Genomic DNA, 27383 nt, shown 5'->3' with positions numbered 1-27383 from the left:
CCCCCCCCCAGATGTTATATATACATAGGAAAGCAAACACTTTGTAAAAGATGCCACTCCCTCCCTGTATACATATCACCAAAGGGAGATATACATCCACAAAGCTTTATAACTTAACCAATTGGTTGAAATTCATTGGTTTTGTTTACTGTTCCATTCCCCATTTGCCTTACTTTTCCTTCTTCCTTGAATCTTGTAAGATCAGATAAGAAAACAATGAACACAATGGCAGTGGAATTCCTTTTTTTTTTTTTTGGATGACGAGGGAAACTTGCAGCCACAAAACATCACCTTGTGACCCTTGCTAACGAAGGACCACAAGGAGGTAAATCAGTCTAAGTTGTCCATGGCGGACTGGCTTAAATCAAGAAGGCTAATAGACAGTTCTGCTGGGGTCAAACTTATAACCTTGTGGTTACTAAGTTAACAATCTGATTTGGATTGTCAATTTCTTCCTGTTCCCATGTTTATCTGTTTGGTTCTCAGATTCAAACAACCAATCAAATCTTGATGTCATAAACTAGAAGTAAAACAACTAATTATGCCCACCTCCCCAATTTTCAACCATGTATAATAAATGGTAGGCCAAACTGTCTGACTAAACAAAACATATCTTGGGAACACCTTCTGGTTATTCTGATGAAACATTTGACTTTGTTTTTTTGAGGTAATTGAATAGGTAGAGAGTTTTAGGTCTTATGTGACAAGTACATATTTGTCAAACTTCTATTAGCCAGCTAGAAGAAATGAAATCCCCCATTAAAACAGATATTTCAAGATTTGAATCATATTCTGCTCCCAGCATGTAAAGCAGTAGGTAAAAACTGAGGCATTAGTCAATTAAGCTCATCATTTTCCATGAACCTTCTACGCGTCTTCACCATCATTTTGCTCATCTAATCCATTTTTAAGTTGAACTTAAACCTTATTAGCCAGGAGTTCAAACAAGTCATAGATAGCGACCCATGCAATAACTCAATAAAATACACATTTGCAGACATTATCTAATATTCAAACTTTCTCCACCCTCAATTAAAGTATTAAAAAAAAAAAGAAGAAATATTATGTGTCTAGATGTATATAATACACATTAATTTAAGTCAAGGATTAATAATCTCATTTCATATTATTAATTGTGCTTATTTTATTTCTTTATTTTCATTTTTAATAGTCTAATACCAAATCATGTGAGGTTGTAAGCCTTTGCTTTTTAAATCTTATAAGGGGGTCTAATCAAAGAGGCATTTTCCACTCCTTTTTTTATTTTTATTTTTAATAATAATGAAAGTTGACTATCAACTATCAAACAAAAATCTTGCATTAGCAAACAATTTCTTTTTTGATTGGGTGGTTAGTTGTCTTATGACGTGATGAACAAAAGAGAATAATAATAATAATTAGGACAATCCAAACCAAGTTGGTAAGACAGTTGATTTAGTAACCATTAATGTTCTAAGTTCAACTCTCGGTATAAATTGTCTATTTACTTTCTTGGTTTGAACCAATCAACTATAGACAACTTATACTAGTATATACCTAGTAAAAGGTAACCTGGTCACTTAAGACAAACAGTAAATAAATTACTAATGTAACTACAAGGACATGCCTTGAGGCGGTTAGGTCTCACAATGATAAAAATAACCGATGCAATATGCAAAATAAATAAAAGGTGGGTTTTGAGTCAATGGAGTTGTGAAAAGGAGAGCTCAAAAATTAGATACATGAACGTGGAATATACAATACAGCGTAGTAAGATACGTGAAAAAAAGAAAGAAGGTAAACATGTGAGTTGTGTGACATTTGCTGGTGGTTTTGGTACGTCTCACATCTCGTGACCCTATTTAATTGTCTTTATTACTAACAAATAAATGTCCAAAACTATAGAATAATAGGGGGTCCATCCATTTATATATTTTGGACTATCACTGTCATAACTACTACTACTGCATTTTCTTCTGGCAGCCATTGGAACCAGTTAGCTGATGGCGACGATCATTTCCGCCTAATACAGCCACCATCCTCCAAATTTTTACCCTTAATTATTAATCTATATATGTCGGTCAGCAACCCTTTTCTTTTTTATTATTATTATTTAAAAATTTTACAAAAAAAAAACATTATGTAGAACCGTCTTATGTAAAATGAATATGAAATATGTAAAAAAAATTAAAAAAATTAATGCAATATTTGTTGATCTATAGAAATTATTACATTTTTGTTAAAAAATATTACATATTTAAAATCTATCTCATATAAGATAGATCTAATACAAAACCAATCATTTTAATTTGTGTACTATACTCGATCTATATAACTACTCAATATTTGATAACCAAATTAAACTCCTCAGATCCCTCGGGCTTGAATCACCGTCTTTTTGTGACAACATGTGATGTTAGACCAACCTAATAGAATTTTTATTTCTTTTCTTTCTAGATGATTTGGTTCCACGTACGTTTCTGAGGTTGACAATAAAAACATTGACTGAATCCAGCGTTGAAATACACAAACTATAGATTAAAAAAACAGTATTGTTTCATCACACACATGGTTTAGATTCATTATTAAACATGAACCAAATCAAAACAGGGGTTTTAGGTAAAGAGAGGGTGGAGAGAGAATGCATGGGACCAACCAATGAATTGCTTCTCCAACCTATATTCTTGGTAAGCTAAAGGCTTTCTTTCCTAATTGGTGGTTTTTTTTAATGCAGTTCTAGGCATGCAAGTTGTGAAAGTCAGACAATATTTTGGGAGATTTTTGGTGGTTCAAGACAATTCCTAGTTGGTATATTCTTAGAATCAAAGTAAGAAGTACCAAACCCTGACACGATGTCACACGTACGTGCAACTTTCAACACCGTAGAGTACAACGTGAGACTTAGTATTTGCATGCAGGGTTCATGTGAATCTTCTGAAACTTGATCATGTATAAAAACTAGAAAGCATACTCATCACCATCAAGGCTTAGCGGTCAGAGAGGCGATGTCAAGATCAGTGACTGCAAGAACTGGCAATCTATATATCATCCCGAGTAAAATCCGCATATTAAATTAAGGACCACATAGAAGGAGACAACGCTAACATAGCTTACCGTAATTAGTGTTTTAAGTGCCAGTAGGATTAGTGCATTCTGTGATGAATACTGCTCGCACTCCTGTTGGAAAAGATGTAACAGCAGTTCGGTATCTAGAGACTCTGCACAAGTAGAATACAGCCATGAGTTATAGGTAGTTCACTGTGGTTCAATGAGATATTGTAATAACAAGTATAAAGGAGAATGGCATGCCTCAGCTGTGCATGTTTGGAAATGTATGATGCAAGAATTTGCACAATGTTGCCTTTCTGCATTTTTCTGTATATTCTCAAACCTTACTGAATACAGCTTTTAATTTAGAATTTAAAAGGGTATGATAGTTGAAATATATTATGTTTTGAGCATAAAAACATTTACTTGGCATTCTAAATGAGAAAGAAACTTACATCATGCAAGGAACTTCATATCTGTATCGCTAGGAGAAGTCAATAGTGCACTGGAACCGACTGACATCCAGCGAAGCAGCCTGCAAGAGAATACAGCAAAATTATGCAAGTATGCTGCACTCAAATAATGCTGAAACTGTTCTCATGGATTCTAACAATCTGAAAAGTGAGAGTCTTTTCACAATTTTCATGAACTTTTGATTCAAAACAGATGCAAATGATTGAGTTTAACAAAAGGGATGTCTGCCAATTCTTAAAGAAATGTCAAAAAGATATGAGACCTCCAAATTAGAAATCAGAAGTTAAATCTGACTGGTGCACAGCTTAGAGATTTGTTTCCTACAGTAATCATATCATAATGAAGACAATTTCCAGTATTGATACAATTAGTTTTTTGTCCCAACAAAAAAGAAAAACCAAATCCGGATTTCACTATTTGTTTTCCCTATGCCCCTTCAGACAAAAACACTTTGGGCTTGGTTGTATAGGACCAAACTACATTTAATGAAGTAAGAAATTGATGGTTGAAGACCAGATTTGCCAGTGTGGAGTTGGGAACAAGATGTTGCATCCTAAACCAAGAACGAACACTGATTATGATGCTAGCAGATGTCTAACAACATATAAAGCTTGGTTAAATGCCATTTGAACTCTTCAGGATCTGGCTACCATATAAACCTCTGTACACCAGGTTCATGGGTCCAAGAAAATGGTCGAAACAAGAACATGAACATTGTGAAGCAATTAACAGCAACATACAGCAGCCCCATCAGAATCCAACTTCTGTCATCATTAACATGGGAATGGAGATTCAGGAAGAAGAATGGAATGGTATAGTATCTGAATTCTATCAGTGGAGCAGGAACAAGGGTAGCAGCAGTCGCCAAAAAGTATGCCACCACCCATATCTTCTTCTGACTTTTTACTGCCAATCATACCACATCAAGGGGGAAAAAAAAAAGAAAAAAAAAAAAGAAAAAAAGGGGATTAACATTTGCCATAAAAACTAGACATTATCACTTTTCCCCTTCCTCTTCTGCAGTAAGTACAAGCAAGTTATATCAGAGAATTTAACTGACCTAAGATACTCAAGATCGAAAGCCACAGATAGCTGTAAATTGGAACAAGAAGGTACTTCATGAACCAGTAACGATTAATGACTTTTCTCCAAAGATAAAAGGGATAATGTCGATTATCGGCCAGGAGATACGGATGAGCAATGCTGCAACAACCAATAAATGTGTCACAATAATTACTGGTTGGTCATACATGTAGTGACTCTTATATCCTCCTCACAAAGAATTCCCTAGGAAACCAGTCAAAAGGAGAAGAGTCCAGAATTTACTTTGATGTATAAAAAATTATTTCACCTACCTGAAAAAGTGCACAGAGATTAAGCCGGCAGCCAATGCCACGGACAATTTAAAGAGGCTGATCAGTTTATTCTTCCAGAATGACTGAACTAGCAGTATAAATTGCCCAAACGAGAAGTGCACAGGTGCCATAAAAATGGCAGAAACCAAACTAAAATACAGAACTTGTGAAAAATGTGGGGAAACAGCATGAGCTTCCTTTGCACCTGCATAAAAGTTTCAGCATGGAACTAATTCATCCTTTAATAATAATTTTTTTTTTTTTAAAAACAAGTATAGAAATATAATTAAAATTCATACAGAGAGGGAAAGGGTTTAGACAAAGAGGTACCAAGAACTATACTGCCATTCCAATAAACAAAAGTGACAAAAGCCACCAAAGTTATAAAGAATGGACTAAAGGAAGCCAAAAGATCCCACTTCATCTGCCATGATGATGAAATAACTTCCCTTATCTCATCAAACAACTCGGTATGCTCTACAAAGCCATAAAAGAACAGTCAGAAGTGAGAAAAAAAAAAGTTGATAAACCTACATGATGCAGTTGTTCAAAAAATTTCACAATTGAAATTCAACATGACAAGGAAATACCACCATCTGTCAACACTCAACATTAAATTAATTAATTGAATATGAATGGATCTAATGATAAATGACACTGCTAGAAGTTTGCTATTTCATCAGGGAATTCTCACAGCTAGCATCTAGAATCAAACTTGCTTCTAATGGAATCGTAAGAACTGAAATAATGACTATTGAACCTGATATATGGTGTGTGGAACTGGCAGTTGTTTGGCCATTCAAATGGCTTTTCCTATTTGCATGACTAGCAGTTCTTCGTTTTCTCACGTTCGAGCCCATGGTGGAACTTTGACTAGAGGATGACAAAGTGTCTTCCTGAACTACTTTGAAGTCAGCATACACCCTGTTGTCCTTCCGATGAGCAATACTAAAATCTAAAACCCCAGTGCATGCTATGAATAGCACCCATATAATATTTGTTTGTCGTACAAGCACAGCCAAAGCACCGAGCTACAGAGAGGAGATGGATTGGAAATTGAACTTAGAAGAAGCCTTTTTATAGTTGAATCAAATTATCAAAAACTAATAGCAGATGTAGGAGTGTTGGAATAAGTGGACAGTACTTTCAAACATTCAACAATGAAACAGGAATACTTATTAGCATTCATACTTATAGATCTTTTAATTTTATCCTCAAATTCAAATACGAAAGGCTAATTCCCTAAGTAAGAAGCTAGAAACAAATAGAGATTATTTTCAGACATTCAAAAAGTAGTAACATCAGAAATCATATGAACTTCATCCTCTTACCAAGGCACTGAATGGATAATTCTTCTTGAGACTCATAAGGTATGATGCAAGTACTGCAGCTAGTGATGCTATGTCCGTATAATAAAGAAAGGTGAAAAACCAATGAAGGGGATACAAAGCTAAGACAACTGCTCGAAGAGTTGCTTTCCTGTCACTAAGACCTGGAGATAGATGGGTGATTATATCATAAACAAGTATGCTGCAAATTACAGCCAAAACACCATTGATGGAGCGCAAAATTGGAGTGGAACAAGTTTCTGAAAATGATGAGGCCAGCTGCACAGAGAATAGCCCTGGAAACAGAGAGGCAACATGAGCAAGTGAAACAAAGTACCTGCACAAATACATCAGTTTTTGTCACTTATTGCATCCAAAAATAATTACCATCACTGTGAAGTACTCTAGTAATGTGATACTATCAGGCTGTAGCTTCCTATAAAACACTCCTACTGGGTCCATTCCACACAAAGATAAAAACTTTGTGTTTTAGATAATGGGGGTTTAGTTAGATGAGCCTTGTAAGTCTCAAAACCAAATAAACTATTGAATCACCAATCAGTCCTACCGCATATGGAAAGAAAAACTCAACACAGAACAAAGTATGAATATATTGCCAAATCCATAGGGTTCACAAGTTTAGGGATTAAATTAAGACTCACAAGCCAGGGGGAGTGGTGATCATTGGATCCCAACTCCTGAAATTCCCTCTGCAGTACTGTTGAGCTTGAGGTATGTGAAATATCTCATCCTGCAACCAAAATTTCAGATAAATCAGCATGTATGTGCGTGCATGAATTTGATAAGAAAATTGTGGGAAAAGAAGCAGTACCATGTAAGGCTCAGGAACAATGCGACTGACTAGAATCGATACGGGTATCACCCACAAGCTTACAATCAGTGCGACTTTGATTTTCCCCATTTCCTCTCCCCTCTTTCCTTCCTCCACAGCCGCGAGCCTGAAAGTTCCGGCAATTTGGCTGGGAATTGAAGAAATCAAAGCTGGAAGAACCGAAGAAGACAATCCAGAAACGACGTCGTTCTCACCCTTTTAAGCTTTATACACTGCTCCGTGTTAATTTACCCTTCTGCACTTGTCAAAATAATGTATTATTGTATTTACCATCTTGACTCACTTATTTGTCAATTTTTTTTTTTTATTTATTTATGTATACATTAGGTTTCCAGACTTTCCACACTTCTAGTAGGTAATTACACTAATATTTTTTTCCTTCTCCTTCAAGTCTAACTTTATTAATTCTTATTAATTATTAATTATTAAAATTGTAGATTTTTAAAAAATATATGTGTCATGCACTCTAAAATTTGAACAACTATATGTGCATAATTGTATCTTTAATATCACTTAATTATCATACAAATAATGTAAAGGCAACGGTAATAAGTTTTAACATTCCATAAAATTTTGTTTCAAAAAAAAATTTCATAAAAATTTTGGAAGTTTTTTTTAGTCAATTTAAGAACAACAAACAAAAGGAAAAGAATTGTCAAAAAAAAAGAGGAAAAGAATAAACAAAATCACATCTTTAAGAAAACAAAATAATAATGAATTAACTACCTTTACTTCAGTTTTTCTTTATGTAAAAAATTATTTTTACTTCACTTTCTATATTTTAATTTTTTTTGAGTATTAATTACTGACTCAGTGTTAAGACTTGATTTCATGACCTCTCTAATGAGAGAGTCATTACATGACATTTGAGTACAATATACTTGCTTTATATTTTAAATTTAAAAATATATGCAAATAAATTTATTTTCTACTGTCTATTTTCCCTTTTCAGGAAAGGAAAGCCTTGATACTAAAAAAAGCCTGCCAGACAAAAAAGGGAAATTCTTGCCTAAAATATATATACAGTAATGAGTTACGTTGGAGAAGAGGATAAGGAAACTAAAAGTACATTTATAGAGAGGGGTGAGGGGACTTTTGAAATCTCAATAGAGGGACATTCACATCGGATCCTTCTGCAGTTCCATGGAAGTCTTAACCTTACCTTCCCTAGCTAACTGCTTTCTCTGATCTGTTCTCTATTTCACTTTAAAAATCATAGATTAAGTACTGTACACCCAATATTCATCACCCTTGAAACCACTCATCACTAGCTAATTTCTTTCTTTATTTCATTGCCATTCCTATACTTTTCTGCAATCCACAAAGCCCCCACTGCACACAATCTTGATTTCCTCAAAGTCGGATATGTCAAATCCAGAGTTAGTTTTTGCCTCGAAAACTCAGGAAGAAGAGACCAAATCCGCAGTTGCAGCTCGACCCTCGTCGGAAGATCCAAAAGGGTGTCCAAATATCACGCAAAGCTCCAATCTTTTGGACTTCCAAGATTTTCAAGATTTGCAGAGGGAGACGGCTTCAAAGCCAATGGGGGATAATGACGGCTTCAAAACCCCAACTTCTTTGAAGCACAAAATCCCAGAGATGATCACGTGTCCACCTGCGCCAAAGAAAAACCAAATACTCATCACCAGCACAGTGAAAGGCAGTGTTATCGTCTTCAAGAACCCTCGAAGGAGTCTTCAATTCGATGGATCAGTATATACTAGGGGTTGAATACTTGCTTTAATTTCTCCCATGTTTCGGGAAGAATGAAGATAGCCAAATCTACAAGAGAAGGTGGCATGGTACGGTGTTTTTCATGAAGTATTAGTATGACACTTTTGGATATATAGAATAAGATTTTGCAATGTAACGATTACCAGATTATATATAGCAGTATTATATCAGGTACAAGTTCTTTGAATGAAATATTGACTTTTATTTATTTATTTATTTTTACTTTAGATTAGTTTGGAGTAATTGATTATTCTGCACAAAGTGAATTGGAAGTGATGAAGTGCAGACCAAGGAAAAATTAAAATGGATCGAAGCTGGGATATTGTAGATGCCCAATTATAGTTTTTTTTTTTTTTAATAAATATTTTTTTACATACTTCATTGATAAAGATTCGGATCCCTACAACTTTCTATATTGAAAGCAATAACGGTGTCATAAAATCACAATGTGTTTGGTGAACTAGTTCACATTAAGAATTAAACCAATTTATATCAACATTCTTCAGTCCATTAGATTGGTGGTTTTAATCTTGTGAGTTACATTGTGTTAATGAATTAAAGGGAGTAGTAGGTTTAAATTGTCATTAGTGGGTTTAATTGAGTTAATTAATATTGAGTTATAACTATGGTCGTCAGTTATATTTGGTATAAGAAATTTCTAAATTTGACAACAAACAAATCAATAGTTTATTTAACAATAAATATATTAGGGCATGAAGATTAGCAGTTAGCAATATCTGAAATAATAAACATGACAATTTTCTTTATAATAATAACTCATCAACATACAACAACGTACCACATCTAAAATAATACAATCTTAAACAAACACAATACATAGTTGAACTTAAATTATATTGGACTATGAAAAGAAGAAGAAGAAGACAGATGCTTAAATTATTACGTATATCCTAAACCAAGCGTCCGCCATGCACATACCTGCTTAATCAAAACTAAACTACTCAAAGATGAATCAAGAAATGGAAGAAGTTGATAACGTCATCAATGGCGAGCAGGCGGAGTTGGTAGGCTGCCACCTACAGGGACCTCAAAACCGGGGTTAGGGAAGATAGTTTCGCTCCTTATCGGGAATATAGGTGGAATTGGCGGCAACACTACTTCCACTATCGGGAATGTAGGTGAGATTATCTCATGGATCCTTGAGTGTGAGACATGATGAGTTGTAAAAAACTGGATGTGTATACACCAAAATTTCAGTTATTATAATATTTATTATTATTAGCATTCAATTTTATCCTAAATAGTAAATAGTAATACAATTTCACATATAAGTATTACAATATCTATGATAAGTAACCCTTCATTATTATTTTTTATTTAATTTGGTATTAAATTTTCTACACAAAGTATTACAATATCTTTAATAAGTAACGTTTCACATATAAGTATTACAATATTTGCGTTAAAATTACACTTTGTAAGTATCAAAATTTCAGCTACAAGTATTACAATATTTATCGCTAGCTAGTAAAAATCATTTTATCCTAAATAGTATAAAAAATTGATATATTTTTTTTTGAGAAAATAAAAAATTGATATATAAACACTACAATAATATCTATTATAAGTAACCGTTGATTTATTTCAAACTGGATGGTATTAAAATTTTTGCAATATATATATTATAATTTATATCATGAGTAACAAGCAATTATCATAGACTTGACTGGTTACATGGACACACATGTGGACTTGTATAATTTTGATTATGCGAATAAAGAACTTTATTATTGAGTCACATACATGAGAATAAAAAACTTTATTATTGATGAATAATTAAAATTACAAAGTACAGAAACAAAGAAATGTATGTATTTTGAAGAATACAATTAAAAGAGTATGTTTTATTCGTATGACATGCATGAATGATAAAGGATAAATTTGCAATAACAATAATACAATACAAAGAGAGGGCGGGAAACTAAAAAATTTTATTGTAACTATAGCTAGAATGCATGCATATATAAATGTTAGGTTGTGGCGGCAAGGCCAGGCAATATAATGAATTGGATCAAAGTGGATATGAAAGTGGAATAATGCTCTGTTCACTCCTGAAGAAGTTATCTGGATCTACCAAAGCCTTCACTTTGGCAAGCCTATAGAAGTTATTCATGAAATATTTATAACCCCAAGAACTTGCCTGAGCCGCTGGTTGTCCCGACCAAATTGTTTTGTCCCAGGTCAAGATCCCTGTAATTGGAGTAGGATTCTCTGGGATTGTCGGAAACATAGGGAGTCAAGTAAGCGTAAAGCTTCCGAATCCATGAGAGATGCTTCTGAGCCGCGACTTGGCCGACTTCGTCCCATCCAGTGGCGTATCTGAGGAAAAATAGGTTACCTGCCCTGTGTGGATAAGGCGTTTCTGAGGGCGAAATCTCATCCATTATCCCTCCGTAGGGAACAAGCTGCATATTCGGTCCGTTGATGTCTTCTTCTTTAAACAGTTCCAACATCCCTTGGAAAATTTGGGGGGTAAAGGGGCGTTTGGCATAGTCGGACTTGATCTTGAAGCTCCATTGTTTGAGATTGAAGGAGCGGTTGAGTAGGCTGTCGACGGGGTAGTGATAGGTTACGGTGTTGATCCAACTCATCTCGGTTAAGTCGGATTTGGTGACGCCCAATTCTGGAAATCCTTTCTGCATCATGGCTAGCAAGGCTTCGGATCTTCCGAGGTATTGTGCATAGAACAAACCCTCTACTGTTCTCTCCCCAGTAGTGTTGGTGTTTTGTAGGACGACTCTGAGGTAGAGGTTTCTTTCGGCCTTGTTGGCGAAAAACTGCCATTTATACAATAGGTTTGTTAAGTTTTGTTCCAGGGTTTTAGAAATGTTGAATACCGTGACGATTTCAGGCACGGGAACCAGTTCCAGTTTCCAGGCGAGTATGATGCCGAAGCTAGCGCCGCCGCCGCCAGCCCAGAAGAGATCCTCCCCCATGGATTTCCGGTCCAGGATTCTCCCATTAACATCCATGATTCGAGCGTCAATCACGTGGTCCGTCGCCAACCCATATTTTCGCAACAACATCCCGTACCCGCGGCCGCTGATGTGGCCACCCGTGCCCACCGTGGGACAAATACCCGCCGGAAAAGCTAAAGTGTCGCTCTTATTAGCAATGCTATAATAGAGTTCACCTAGCGTGGCTCCGGTTTGGACCCACGCCGACTTCTCCCCAACGTTAACCTTGATCGACCGGAATTTGAAAGTCCAGAATGGCAAAGGGGAGGCTGGAAACAAAGGAAAGGCCCTCGTAATCGTGGCCGCCGCTTCGGGTCCTCAGCTGGATGTTATACTTTCGGGAGCAAATGAGTGCAGCTCGGACGTGAGATTCCCGTAAAGGTGTGATGATGACTACAGGTTTGGGGGTTCCGGGCCCGGTGAACCTGGAATTCTGGGCGGACATATTCAGGATGGGCAAGAATGATGGGCTGCTGGGAGTGTAGAGTACCTGAGAGGTGGCATTATTTCTGAGCTTGCTGGAAAGACAGTGCACAAAATCTTGATGATGGGCATGAATGCTACTGCAGGCTGCTGGGAAACAAATTAAGGAAAAAATAAATGCTACAACCACAAAACACAATGGGCTCTTCATTTTCGTATCCTTAGCTTAGCTTAGCTGATGATATTTCGCAAATTATGCAAGGTGGACCTGGGTCCAAAACTACGTCGTTTTTGTCTTCTTTTTTTTTTTTTAAAAAAAAATAAAAATTAGTAAACATATTGCTGAATATAGAGTTATCCAAAAATGTGTGAATGTAGAGGTTTCAAAGTGTGAATGTAGAGTATAGAAATCATGAATGTAGATTTATGATTGTGTGAATGTAGAGTTGCACAGAAATGTGTGAATGTGGAGGTTTCAAATTGTGAATATGGAGTATAGAAATCGTGAATGTAGAGTTATGCATGTGTGAATCTGTAATAGAGTTAAAAAGTTCTAGCAACTTGTAGCCATGTAATGTGTGAATGTAGAGTTCTCAAGTTGTGAATATGGAGTATAGGACATGTGAATATAGAGTTTTGAATGTGTGAATGCATAACAGTGGTAATATAATTACTAAACATATGATCCTTTAATGTGTGAATGTGGAGTTTACAAAGTGTGAATGTAGAGTATAGTGTATGTGAATGTAAAGTATAGTGTATGTGAATGTAGAGTATAGTGTATGTGAATGTAAAGTATAGTGTATGTGAATGTAGACCCAGGTCCACCTTGCAAGATGGACCTGGGTTCACGGCATAAATTGTTGATTCATTTATCAATCCGATGAAGAATTATATTTATAGGCATTGGAGACGCGTAAATATTTTGACTTACGCAATACACACGTACGCCACTTTTATTGAATTATTAATTTAACAAGAAAAGTAAAACAAATTAAAGAGACTTCCGTTTACAAGTGGACATGTATGTAATCCATTCTGCACCTTTAATCTTACTTAATTTTGTGGTTTATAATTTTTTGACATGATAAATAATATACATCAATGCACCACTTCAAACACTTAGGTCAAATAATCTTTCATCTAAACCGTAGATAGGAGTTCACAAGTGTTCACACCAGAACCGGAATATATATATATATCGGTTCTCATGCGGTTTGGTTGCTTAGGTGCGGTGGTGAATACATCNTACTTGCCACCAATGATAAGGAGATGCTTCGTGATGTGAAACAATTTCTCTCTACGAACTTTGACATGAAGGATAATATGGGTGATGCCTCTTATGTTATTGGCATTAAAATTCATAGAGATAGGTCCTGGGACATACTGGGTTTATCTCAAGAAACCTATATAAGCAAAGTTTTAGAAAGATTTCAGATGAAAAATTATTCACCAAGCTTTGCTCCCATTGCAAAGGGGAATAAATTCAGTTTGGACCAATGTCCGAAAAATGATTTGGAGAAAGAATCCATGGAGAACATCCCTTATGCTGCAGCGGTTGGGAATGCTCGGACGTTACCTGCACAATCCAGGATTAGACCACTGGAGAGCTGTGAAGAAGGTTCTAAGCTATCTAAAAGGAACCAAAGACTACAAGCTTGGGTTTAGGCAGACAGACAATCTAGATGTTGTCGGCTATTCTGATGCAGACTTCGCTGGCTGTGTTGATTCTCGAAAATCAACTTCTTGGGGCTTCTTTATTATGGCCGGTGGGGCTATCTCATGGAGAAGTGTCAAACAGTCTTTAATAGCTACTTCTACCTGTGAAGCCGAGTTCGTTTCCTGTTTCGAGGCTACTTCTCAAGGTGTGTGGCTAAAGAATTTTATCTCTGGGCTTAGAGTTATGGACTCTATATCGAAGCCATTGAAAGTCTATTGCGACAACTCAGCTACAGTCTTCCTGGCTAAGAACAACAAAAGTGGGAGTCGAAGTAAACACATCGACATCGAATTCTTAGCCATTAGGGAGCGTGTCAAGAATAAAATTGTAATCATTGAACACATTAGAACTGAGTTGATGTTAGCAGATCCCTTGACTAAAGGCATGCCTCCATTTAAATTCAAGGATTTGGTTTAGAAAATGGGACTTTCATCCATTTTGTAATTTGTGTATATATTCAGTTCAATAAAATTCTTTTGCATTCAGACATTTTCTCAATTAAGTGTGTACACCTTCATTTGCTTTATATGACTGAGAAAATGTACTAAAGTTGGACTTGAAATAAACATAGGGTTTGTTTTATTAAGTTCTGTTTCCTAATTAAGTGCTTAAGGGCAGTTTGCATTTGATCATAATGGATACTACTTGTATTAATGAGGGCATATCACTATGGTTGGTGTTTTTCTGTTCTTGGGCAGGAGTGTTTGTACCAAGTGGGAGAACGTAACGTTTTCCTGTTATTATTATCATAATTATTATAACATTAGGATTAGTTATAATAATATTAAGTAATTGATATGTGGTGCAACACTAATAACCTAATAGCTAGACTCCCTTTATGATTAGGAGTCTGGTTAGGGTTTAGGAGACCTATTGGAATACAATCACAATGATGACCGGTGGTTATATATAGGGTCACAAGTCCTCTCACAGCTTACGCGAGAGAGAGTTGAGCTGAGTGAGAGACAAAAACGCTTACGCGAAACTCTGAGTTATGGCTGGAGGTTAGTACGATCTTTATTATCACATATTATGGTTACATGTGATATAATTATTCTAACAAGTATATCCTAAACCAATTAAGTGTCCACCATGCACACCTGCTTATTCAAAACTAAAGTAGTCAAAGATGAATCAAGAAATGAAAGAAGTTGATAACGTCATCAATGGCTAGCGAGCGGAGTTGATAGGCTAGTGCCACCTACAGGGACCACAAACCGGGGTTAGGGCTGATAGTTTCGTCATTAGAGCATTCGTAATAGTGGAGTCTTTTTTTTTTATTTTTAGGAATTTTTATAAGAGTGATTAGAAAAGAGAATATGAGAAGAAGAAAAAATGAAAAAACAAAATTGAAATAAAAAAAATATAAAAAGTTAAAGTCAGCGGGCGACCACTATAACATGTCTAAGCGGGCGCGTGGACAACATGCGTCCCAGCTGGCGGCCACTATGACGCGTCCAAGCGGGTGCGTGGACAACATGCGCCCGCTGGGGTGCGATGTTGCGCTTTTTTTTTTTTTTTTTTTTTTTTTTTTTTCCCTCATGCAAAGTTCTTGAATTTGCACGAGGAAATTTTGCTCAAGAAACAAGCCCCACATCAGTTGCATGTTGAATCAATAGTTTTTAAGCCTGTAAAAAATCCCCAAAAGAAGTCTGATATAGATGCTCTTATGGGGAATATAGGTGGAATCAGCGGCAACACTTTCACTATTGGGAATATAGATGAGATAATCTCACGAATCCTTAATTGTGAGACATGAGGGGTTGAAAAAAACTGGATGTGTATGCATCACAGTACAATTTCAGTTATAACTTATAAGTATTATAATATTTATTATTTATTATTATTAACAATCGATTTTATCCTAAATAGTAATACAATTTCACATATAAGTATTACAATATCTATCGTAAGCAACCCTTCATTTTTAATTTAATTTGGTATTAAATTTTCTATACAAAGTATTACAATTTATTTAATAAGTAATATTTCACATATAAGTATTACAATATATATATGTTAGAATTACACTACTTTGTAAGTATCACAATTTCAGTTACAATTATTACGATGGATAGTAAAAATCATTTTTTATCTTAAATAGTATCAAGCCAATGACCTTGTGGTCTAATAACACCCGATTTACACTCCCACGTGAAATGGAGTGTGTTCGAGTCTCAGTCCTCAGTTGAGAAAGTATTAACAAATAACAAGCAAACAAAGAAATGTGTATTAGTTGAGAAAGTATTAACAAATAACAAGCAAACAAAGAAATGTGTATTTTGAAGAATACAAAGATGAGAGTATGTTTTATTCGTATGACATGCATGAATGATAAAGGATAAATTTGATGTTACGTTGTGGCGGCAAGGCAATATAATGAATTGGATCAAAGTGGAATAATGATCTCTTCACTCCTGAAGAAGTTATCTGGATCTACCAAAGCCTTCACTTTGACAAGCCTGGCCTATAGAAGTTATTCATGAAATATTTATAACCCAAGAACTTGCCTGAGCCATGCTGGTTGTCCCACCACTTTGGCAAGCCTATAAAAGTTATTCATGAAATATTTATAACCCCAAGAACTTGCGTGAGCCAGGTTGGTTGTCCCAACCAAATTGTTTTGTCCCAGGTCATTATATATAGCTCATAAAGATACCCAATGGTAATGATATAATAATTGGACTGAAAACGCAGATTGAAAAATGTTTACACGTACTAAGTTTATAGGGAATTTATATGCAGTGAGCTAGATTTAAATAAAAATATATCAAGTATGATGTCCCAAAATCATTAATACCTGTTTTGGTCTAATCACAACATTTTGGCAAACTATGATAATTGTAATGGTATATCGTATGATTGTGGATAATTTGGTTTGACTCAGATGTATACAACATCGAGATAGTATATTTGAATCTTTCAGTCACAATTTGTTGATTTTTCATCATCATGAACATTGAACAGTATTATACGAATAAAGTCAAGCTTCTAGCTTCAGTTTATTACACTTTTGTTCACATTCTCTTATATTTTCTTCGTTTATACTCTCTTATGATTTTTCCGTTCTCATTTACTTGCGTAAAAACCTTCGCATTCCTCTTTTTATAGGCATCAGGCATCGGAGACTGAAACAATCTTTAATAATATTTTTGCTCCCAAACTTTAACACGGAGTAATATTTTATATGTTACGGAGTACATCACAATACACGTACGCGGTACGCCACTTTTATTGAATTAAATTTAATTAAAAAAAAAAACCAAACAAACAAACAAAAACAAAAAACATACAAAGACTTCGCCAGCAAGTTGCTGCTTTCTGTAACGTCAGCGAAACCTTAATTACAAGTCCTTAATTACGACTATTTATCTGTCAGCTGGCCTCTTTGTGCTTAGAAGATTATTAGATAGAATCATTTTAGGTGTACTTTCAAATTATACTCCTTATGACCTGACATGCCTTGATTACTTAATTTAATATAGGGTCAATGATGTTTATCCATTCATATTTTTCTTCCTTCAATCAAATTTGAACACATATAGAAGTAAAAGTTAGTTAGAAGTAAAAATTAAATTTGGTAGTCCATGAAATATTTTTCTATTAGAATATTAGATAATAGATATCACTTCCAACATGACTTTTTCAAATTATGTAATTTTGACCCTTTCAAATAATGTCCTTAAATCTTAGTATGCACTTAATCCAAAACAGGACAGTTTGACATTTTTGTATATATGAATTCAATATTATCCGATTTACATTTTTCTAAACCCTTGAGTATTGTTTGTAGACTTCTCCTTAAATCAAAGATTTAAAACATTTTATATAGGATTTTATGTGTATAAAAAATAAACTTTTTTAAAGGTGAAATAATTATTTTAATTACATAATGCTAAACAGATTCAATAAGGTAATGAAAGATTGTGTGAGTTAACAATATAATCCTGCTGTTAAGGGTAAGATTTGTTGAAAATAATATATTAAATTAAATATTAATTTATCAATAAAAAAGTAATTAAATTGCTGAATTGTTTCGTCGTCACATATTGCATGTAAATTTACATTTTTCCAAACCCTAAAAAAGAAAAAACCAAACAAACAAAGAGAGAATGAAAGAATAAAATAAAAACAACACCCTATTCAATCGTCACATATTGTCATCTCATAATGCGACTATTTTCTTTTGACTAATTTTTTTCTTTGTTAGTTAGAATGTCAATTAATGACAAATTGGCACATGTAACAAAAATGAATGACTTTTATGAGAATATTTTAATATATTGTTCTTCATTAAAATGACGACTTGAACATTGACGTGATCAACATATTTTTTTAAAAGTATCTATTATTATTTAATGTTGTTTCAAACTAATTGTCTTCATAGTCTAAAAATATAATAATATAAAATAAAAAGAAGCTATCCAAACCATGCATATTATATTCTTTCTACTTTTGTCAAGAGACCTTGACACTATATAGCTATTCCAAATTTCCATGCAAAATATAGAAAGTCAAGTTATCAATAAAAATACGGCGGCGTATTCTTTTACACCTCATTATATTTTATTTAATGTTTATATAAAAAAAACAAATATTATTATATGATAATGAAAGGGCTAGCTCAACATCTTTGTCAGAATTAAACCAAATCAACATTTTAATATTGAATTATTTGGTCTTCAGTTATATTTTCAACATTTTAATATTGAATTATTTGGTCTTCAGTTATATTTTGTTTTCATTAATATTGAATTATTTGGTCTTCAGTTATATTTTGTTTTCATATGATTAAGCACTATAAGGTTAATTACTTATTTATGTTGTAATTTAATTTGTTATTGTACTCTGAAAATTAAAATTAGAAAATTGCTCCATATACCTATTAAATTTTATTAAAGGTATAATTTATTTATCAAAAATTGACTCAAAAGGCAAATAGACCGTTCCTGTTGAGTGTCAAATTTGTAACATTATGGTTACCAAATCAACAGAATGACCAACTTGTCTAGATTAACCCCGTCATATCAATATTTTATTTAACAATAAATATAGTAGGGCATGAAGATTAATAACAATATTGCTATTGTAAACAAATCTACCTAGCTGAATCTTTCCAAAACAACTCGTGCGCATGATTTGACCACTATAAGTATTGATCAATACTACATCGAAAGAAATCCTAAGAATATTATTTGTATCAATTTAATTTTATGGGGACAGAAAGATTTGACCACTATAAGTATTGATCAATACTACATCGAAAGAAATCCTAAGAATATTATTTGTATCAATTTAATTTTATGGGGACAAAAAGATATGAGAAGACTTGTTTTCTTAAATTTTTTTAATCATTTTTTTTACTGTTCAGGGTGCCGTTTTGACTTTTGAGTTTCTAGCGGTCAAAGTTAATTAACCTATTAGTTACCTGTTAAGTTGACTTATTTGATTGATTTTATGAAGTTGAAGTAATTAATTGTACCCTTTTTAAATTTAGGATTTTAATTGCACTTTCGTTTAGTGTTTAGGGGTGTATTTGATACTTTTTTTCCTATATAAAATCATATTTTAACGTTCACGAGTGTGTAATAGTTAGCATGCAATGTACAAATTCTGTATTCCACCAACATTTTGAACATATGACTTTTTTGGTTACGTGACTTCGTCCACAAATTTGGCTTTGGTCTTATAAGCATTAGGGAGGTTTATTTGGTGGGAGAAAATGAAGTGTTAATATATAATAGAGTTAATACCCAAAATGGTCCTCCGACTATAGCGTAATACTCGATTTAGTCTCGAAGTATTTTTCGTACCCAATTTAGTCCTCCAACTTGTAAAATCATACGCAATTTGGTATTCCGTTACAATTGCCATCCATTTGCCGTTATAAAGAGGGGCAAAAACATCATTTTAATTGTCGAGGGACCAAATTGGGTACCCCACCCACCACTCTCTAGCCGGTGTCTCTCCTCCTCCGCAAAATCACCAATTGAAGAACTGATTTCACCATTTGGGGGAAATAAAAGCAGCACTGGAGTTGAATGGAGAAAAATGAGAGATAGAGAGAAACGCGGAGGGGGAGAGGGTCGCGGAGAGCCGCTGGCCAGCGCCACCACCGACGCACGCCATCTCCTCTGCCGCCGGTTTTTCTCCAATCTGTAACATGAAGAGAGAGAGAGAGAGAGACGCGAAGGGGGGGGGGGCAACGCCACCGTCGACGCTCGCCACCGCCACTGCAGATGCTTGCCATCTCCGACAGTCGATAGAAACAGTCAGCAAGGGAGGAGACGATGGCCGCTAGGATGCCATCATCGACCGCCGCGCCACCGATCCCAACCTCGCGACTGCCGCAACTGGCGAGAGTGCCACCGCCATGAGCCGATCGCCCGCCACCGTCGACTGTAACGGCAACCATCGCCGAGTCGTGCAGATAACGCAGGGAAGACGACGTGGGGGATCCTCCAGGATTTGGATTTCTCAATTCTGAGAATCTTTTTGTACTGGGTTTGGTAATAAGATTTTTTTGGTTTATGCTTGTTTTGTACTGGGGTTTTTGCTAAATTCATGAAAATTAAGCAAGCTCAAATCTCTTTTGAAAAGCAAGCTAAATTCATGAAAATTAAACCTAGAAATCGAAAATGGTGCTTCAGATCTGTGAAAGAAGATCAAGATCGAAAATGGTGTTTTTCTTCCTGGAGTTGCGACCGGAGACAAGAGACCTGGGGAAGAAACGGATTTTGCTCAAATAAAATGACTATTTTACCCTCAAAATAACGGTTCAATAACCACAATTGTAACAGAGGACCAAATTACGTATGATTTTACAAGTTGGATGACTAAATTGGGTACGAAAAATAATTCGGGACTAAATCGAGTATTACGCTATAGTCTGAGGACCATTTTGGGTATTAACTCTATATAATAATAGGAGGCGACTTTGAATCATGATTATGTGAATACTGAAGAAGAATGTCTTGGTACAAATGTAGAATAACTTTAGAGTTTTCTTGTTGAAGAAACATAACAATGACTTTTAGCAAAAAAACAAAAAACAAAAGTCGTGATTTCTTCAAGAACAAATACAAAAATAATAGAAAATGACTTCATAAATTCAAAGTTGACAATTATTTTTCAAACGTGTATAATGTTGGAAATTTATATAGTAATTGTATGTTTGAGCATTTCAAAGGTGTTATTAAATTTAAATAATAATTGACCATAAATATGTTACCAGAGTAATAATATTAGATAAATGAGTTTAATAGTTTAGTACAATCGTAAGTGAGTACAATAGTGTTTGTGCGTCAGAATGCCCCCCTTCCTCCTACAACATGTTTCTTTTTATACTTGTGGTACAACGACTCTTCTGTTCTTGTAACGGTTGCTTAATACCTACACTAAGTGCAAGTAATGACTTCAAGGAGCCGTTGGAGTAACTCCTCTTCAATGTGTCCTTCTTGTGTAGCGGGTGACTGTTCAACTTCCTGAGCTTGTCTGTCTTCTTGCGGTTTGGGTCGGGTGTTGCTTGTCCAATTATCCTGTGACTCGCCCCCTACATATAAATTTTCAACATTGTACACATTTGAAAAATAATTGTCAACTTTGAATTTATGAAGTAACTTTATATTATTTCAAGTACGTTCTAGAAGAGATCAGTTTTTTGTTGTTGTTGTTGTTGTTTTTTTTTTTTCTTTTTTTTTTTTTGGAACGTCATTGTTATGTTTCTTCAACAAGAAAACTAGTTATTCACTTATTCTACATTTCTACCAAGACATTCTTCTTCACTATTCACAGACTCATATGATTATATTCAAAGTCGCCTCCAAATTCGTGGACGAAGTCACGTAAAAGTCATATGTTCAAATGTTAGAATACATAATTTTTACATTGTATGTTAACTATTACACACTCGTAAGCGTTAAAATATGATAATAATATATAGGGTGTCAATGCGGCCATGTCTTAACGTGTGGCCGGTACGGTCACAATATTAGTTATGAAAAAAATACTACTAGTACGTGTTAGAAACACGCAAAAAAGAAATGCATCAATTCTGCCAATTCTCAACCCTTATACGTGTTAGTACGTGTTTCCAAGTATTCCCTTTGTGTACTTTGTAAATTTTCTACACAAAGTATTACAATTTCTTTAATAAGTAACGTTTCACATATAAGTATTACAATATCTACGTTAGAATTACACTTTGTAAGTATCACAATTTCAGCGAGCTACAAGTATTACAATATTTATGGCTACCTAATAAAAATCATTTTATCCTAAATAGTATCAAAATTTGATATATAAACACTACAATATCTATATATTATAAGTAACAGTTGATTTATTTCAAACTGGATGGTATTAAAAGTTTTGTAATATATATTATAATTTATATCATGAGTAACAAGCAATTATCATAGACTTGACCAATTGTGTGACTTGTATAATTTTTATTATGCGAATAAAGAACTTTATTATTGACTCACATACATGAAAATAAAGAACTTTATTATTGATGAATAATTAAAATTACAAAGTACAGAAACAAAGAAATGTATGTATTTTGAAGAATACAATTAAAAGAGTATGTTTTATTCGTATGACATGAATGAATGATAAAGGATAAATTTGCAATAACAATAATACAATACAAAGAGAGGGCGGGAAACTAAAAAATTTTATTGTAACTATAGCTAGAATGCATGCATATATAAATGTATGTTACGTTGTGGCGGCAAGGCAATATAATGAATTGGATCAAAGTGGATATGAAAGTGGAATAATGCTCTGTTCATTCCTGAAGAAGTTATGTGGATCCACCAAAGCCTTCACTTTGGCAAGCCTATAGAAGTTATTCATGAAATATTTATAACCCCAAGAATTTGCCTGATCCAGGCTGGTTGTCCCGACCAAATTGTTTTGTCCCAGGTCAAAATCCCTGTAATTGGAGTAGGATTCTCTGGGATTGTTGGAAACATAGGGAGTCAAGTAAGCGTAAAGCTTCCGAATCCAGGAGAGATGCTTCTGAGCCGCGACTTGGCCGACTTCGTCCCATCCAGTGGCGTATCCGAGGAAAAATAGGTTACCTGCCCTGTGTGGATAAGGCGTTTCTGAGGGCGAAATCTCATCCATTATCCCTCCATAGGGAACAAGCTGCATATTCGGCCCGTTGATGTCTTCTTCTTTAAACAGTTCCAACATTCCTTGGAAAATTTGGGGGGTAAAGGGGCGTTTGGCATAGTCGGACTTGATCTTGAAGCTCCGTTGTTTGAGATTGAAGGAGCGGTTGAGTAGGCTGTCGACGGGGTAGTGATAGGTTACGGTGTTGATCCAACTCATCTCGGTTAAGTCGGATTTGGTGACGCCCAATTCTGGAAATCCTTTCTGCATCATGGCTAGCAAGGCTTCGGATCTTCCGAGGTATTGTGCATTGAACAAACCCTCTACTGTTCTCTCCCCAGTAGTGTTGGTGTTTTGTAGGACGACTCTGAGGTAGAGGTTTCTGTCGGCCTTGTTGGCGAAAAACTGCCATTTATACAATAGGTTTGTTAAGTTTTGTTCCAGGGTTTTGGAAATATTGAATACGGTGACGGTTTCAGGCACGGGAACCAGTTCCAGTTTCCAGGCGAGTATGATGCCGAAGCTAGCGCCGCCGCCGCCCCTGATAGCCCAGAAGAGATCCTCCCCCATGGATTTCCGGTCCAGAATTCTCCCGTTAACATCCATGATTCGGGCGTCAATCACGTGGTCCGCCGCCAACCCATATTTTCGCAACAACATCCCGTAGCCGCCGCCGCTGATGTGGCCACCCGTGCCCACCGTGGGACAAATACCCGCCGGAAAAGCTAAAGTGTCGCTCTTATTAGCAATGCTATAATAGAGTTCACCTAGCGTGGCTCCGGTTTGGACCCACGCCGACTTCTCCCCAACGTTAACCTCGATCGACCGGAACTTGATCAAGTCCAGAATGGCAAAGGGGAGGCTGGAAACAAAGGAAACGCCCTCGTAATCGTGGCCACCGCTTCGGGTCCTCAGCTGGATGTTATACTTTCGGGAGCAAATGAGTGCAGCTCGAACGTGGGATTCCCGTAAAGGTGTGATGATGACTACAGGTTTGGGGGTTCCGGGCCCGGTGAACCTGGAATTCTGGGCGGACATATTCAGGATGGGCAAGAATGATGGGCTGCTGGGAGTGTAGAGTACCTGAGAGGTGGCATTATTTCTGAGCTTGCTGGAAAGACAGTGCACAAAATCTTGATGATGAGCATGAATGCTACTGCAGGCTGCTGGGAAACAAATTAAGGAAAAAATAAATGCTACAACCGCAAAACACATTGGGCTTTTCATTTTCGTATCCTTAGCTTAGCTGATGATATATATGATTGTTGATTCAATCCATCCCATGGAGAATTATATTTATAGGCATCAGGCATCGGAGACTGAAGCAATCTTTAATAATATTTTTGCTCCCAAACTTTAATACTCCGTAATATTTTAGGTTTGCGTGGGAGCTGTTGACTTTGAATATTTTATATGCTACATCACAATACACGTACGCGGTACGCCACTTTTATTGAATGTAATTAAAAAAAAAAAAAAAAAAAAAAAAACAAACAAACAAAAACAAAATTAAAAAACACACAAAGACTTCGCCAGCAGGTTGCTGCTTTCTGTAAGTCAGCGAAACCTTAATTACGACTATTTATCTGTCAGCTGGCCTCTTTGTGCTTCGAAGACTATTAGATAGAATAATTCTACGTGGACTTTCAAATTATACTACTTATAACATGACATGTCTTGATTACTTAATTTAATAGAGGGTCAATTATGTTTATCCGTTCATCTTTTTTGTTCCTTTAATCAAATTTGAACACAAATGGAAGTAAAAGTTGAAAATAGAAATTTGGTAGTCCATGAAATATTTTTCTATTAGATAATAGATATCACTACCAACTTGACTTTTTCAAATTATGTAATTTTGACCCTTTCAAATAATGTCCTTAAATCTTAGTATGTACTTAATCCAAAACAGGACAATTTGACATTTTTTTGTATATGAATTCAATATTATCCGATTTACATTTTTCTAAACCCTCGAGTAGTGTTTGTACACTTCTCCGTAAATCAAAGATTTAAAACATTTTATATAGGATTTTATGTGTATAAAAAATAAATTTTTTAAAGGTGTAAAATAATTATTTTAATTACATAATCCTAAACAGATTCAATAAGTTAATGAAAGATTGTGTGAGTTAACAATATAATCCTGCCGTTGAGGGTAAGATTTGTTGAAAATAATATACTAAATTAAATATTAATTTATCAATAAAAAACTAATTAAATTGTTGAATTATTCAGTCGTCACATATTGCATGTAAATTTACATTTTTCCAAACCCTAAAAAGGAAAAATAAAAAACAAACAAACAAACAAACAAAGAATGAAAGAATAAAATAAAAACAACACTCTATTCAATCGTCACATATTGTCATCTCATAATGGAACTATTTTCTTTTGACTAATTTTTTTCTTTGTTAGTTAGAATGTCAATTAATGACAAATTGTCACATGTAACAAAAATGAATGACTTTATAAGAATATTTTAATATATTATTCTTCATTAAAATGACGACTTGAACATTGACGTGATCAACATATTTTTTCAAAAGTATCTATTATATTCTTTCTACTTTTGTCAAGAGACCTTGACAATATATAGCTATTCCAAATTTCTATGCAAAATATAGAAAGTCAAGTTATCAATAAAAATACGGCGGCGTATTGTTTTACACCTCATTATATTTTCTTTAATGTTTATATAATAAAAACAAATATTATTATATGATAATGAAAGGGCTAGCTCAACATCTTTGTCAGAATTAAACCAAGTCAACATTTTAATATTGAATTATTTGGTCTTCAGTTATATTTTGTTTTCATATGATTAAGCACTATAAGGTTAATTACTTATTTATGTTGTAATTTAATTTGTTAGTGTTCTGTGAAAATTAAAATTAGAAAATTGCTTCATATACCTATTAAATTTTATTAAAGGTATAATTTATTTATCAAAAATTTTGACTCAAAAGGCCAATGGACCGTTCATGTTGAGTATCAAATTTGTAACATTATGATTACCAAATCAACAGAATGACCAACTTGTCTAGATTAACCCCGTCATATCAATATTTTATTTAACAATAAATATAGTAGGGCATGAAGATTAATAACAATATTACTATTGTAAACAAATCTACCTAGCTAAATCTTTCCAAAACAACTTGTGCGCATGATTTGACCACTATAAGTATTGATCAATACTACATCGAAAGAAATACTAAGAATATTATTTGTATCAATTGAATTTTATGTGGACAAAAAGATATGAGAAGACTTGTTTTCTTAATTTTTTTTAATTTATTTTTTTACTGTTCAGGGTGCCGTTTTGAGTTTTTAGCGGTCAACATTAACCTATTAATTACTTGTTAAGTCTACTTATTTGATTGATTTTATGAAGTAATTACTTGTTAAGTCTACTTATTTGATTGATTTTATGAAGTTGAAGTACTTAATTACACTTTTTTTAAAAAATATTTGGGGACTTAATTGCACTTTCGTTTAGTGTTTAGGGGTGTATTTGATACTTTTTTTTTTTGGATCCTATATAAAATCATATTTTAACGTTTACGAGTGTGTAATAGTTAGCCTGCAATGTACAAATTCTGTATTCCACCAACATTTTGAACATATGACTTTTTTGGTTACGTGACTTCGTCCATAAATTTGGCTTTGGTCTTATAAGCATTAGGGAGGTTTTTTTTTGGTGGGAGAAAATGAAGGAGAAATGAAGTGTTAATATATATAATAATAGGAGGCGACTTTGAATCATGATTATGTGAATACATGAAGAAGAATGTCTTGGTACAAATGTAGAATAATTTTAGAGTTTTCTTGTTGAAGAAACATAACAATGACTTTTAGTACCCAAAAAAAAAAAAAACAAAACAAAAAACAAAAAAACAAAAATCGTGATTTCTTCAAGAACAAATACAAAAATAATAGAAAATTACTTCATAAATTCAAAGTTGACAATTATTTTTCAAACGTGTATAATGTTGGAGATTTATATAGTAATTATATGTTTGAATATTTCAAACGTGTTATTAAATTTAAATAATAATTTTCATACAAAAAGATTATATAATATTTGGGAGTTGTAAATTTAAATATTGTTTTACGTTTTTATAAAATTTTGTTAGGAGTTATTTAATATTTGAAAAAAGAAGAAAAAGAAATCTTGCATCTCGTGCTGTAAACAGGTAACTTCTCTGATTTGTAGGAGGTAATTAACACTTTTGTTAATTTATCAACCTCCCAGAGCAATCTACTTTTAAACAGCTTCTAGGGTAAAGTATTATCAAAATACTTACTTTTCGGTGGTGCAAAAACTAACTTCTCAATAAAAATCCTCAAATATACATATAAATTTTC

General features: G+C 34.4%; 4 protein-coding genes and 1 pseudogene across 6 annotated transcripts; 1 reads left to right on the top strand and 4 right to left on the bottom strand.

Moving 5' to 3' along the window:
* Positions 1-2663: 2663 nt before the first annotated feature.
* On the bottom strand, positions 2664-7199 carry LOC116028526 (dol-P-Glc:Glc(2)Man(9)GlcNAc(2)-PP-Dol alpha-1,2-glucosyltransferase). Of its 3 annotated transcripts, none has more exons than XM_031270259.1 (10): positions 7017-7199; positions 6847-6935; positions 6188-6521; positions 5617-5887; positions 5187-5333; positions 4857-5061; positions 4562-4704; positions 3483-4407; positions 3094-3197; positions 2664-3009 (listed from the first exon to the last, which is right to left on the bottom strand). In XM_031270259.1, the coding sequence occupies exons 1-8, from the start codon at positions 7104-7106 to the stop codon at positions 4148-4150; spliced, it is 1539 nt and encodes a 512-aa protein (XP_031126119.1). In that variant the 5' UTR covers positions 7107-7199; the 3' UTR covers positions 2664-3009; positions 3094-3197; positions 3483-4147. The 3 variants fall into 3 exon arrangements, with proteins under 3 accessions (XP_031126119.1, XP_031126120.1, XP_031126118.1); XM_031270260.1 differs by having other exon boundaries at positions 2664-3000; XM_031270258.1 differs by having other exon boundaries at positions 2664-3197.
* A 1203-nt stretch (positions 7200-8402) lies between these two features.
* LOC116029185 (cyclin-dependent protein kinase inhibitor SMR9-like) lies at positions 8403-8768 on the top strand. Its single transcript, XM_031271090.1, has one exon. It carries the CDS (start codon positions 8403-8405, stop codon positions 8766-8768), a length of 366 nt encoding a protein of 121 aa, XP_031126950.1.
* Positions 8769-10803: 2035 nt separating this feature from the next.
* Positions 10804-11275, bottom strand: LOC116029184 (annotated as a pseudogene).
* Positions 11276-11388: 113 nt separating this feature from the next.
* On the bottom strand, positions 11389-12293 carry LOC116029183 (berberine bridge enzyme-like 18). Its single transcript, XM_031271089.1, is given in 3 exon segments — positions 11389-11428; positions 11481-11993; positions 11995-12293. Coding segments are annotated over 3 exon segments (753 nt in total). The 5' UTR covers positions 12195-12293.
* A 10168-nt stretch (positions 12294-22461) lies between these two features.
* On the bottom strand, positions 22462-24324 carry LOC116029132 (berberine bridge enzyme-like 26). The gene has a single exon (XM_031271034.1). The coding sequence runs from the start codon at positions 24237-24239 to the stop codon at positions 22650-22652; it is 1590 nt and encodes a 529-aa protein (XP_031126894.1). The 5' UTR covers positions 24240-24324; the 3' UTR covers positions 22462-22649.
* Between the last annotated feature and the right edge of the window lie 3059 nt (positions 24325-27383).

This window comes from Ipomoea triloba, chromosome 9 (assembly GCF_003576645.1).
Source record: "Ipomoea triloba cultivar NCNSP0323 chromosome 9, ASM357664v1".
Taxonomy (NCBI): domain Eukaryota; kingdom Viridiplantae; phylum Streptophyta; class Magnoliopsida; order Solanales; family Convolvulaceae; genus Ipomoea; species Ipomoea triloba.
The sequence above is the reverse complement of the archived record's forward strand: the minus strand, read 5'-3'. Positions and strand labels throughout refer to the sequence as shown.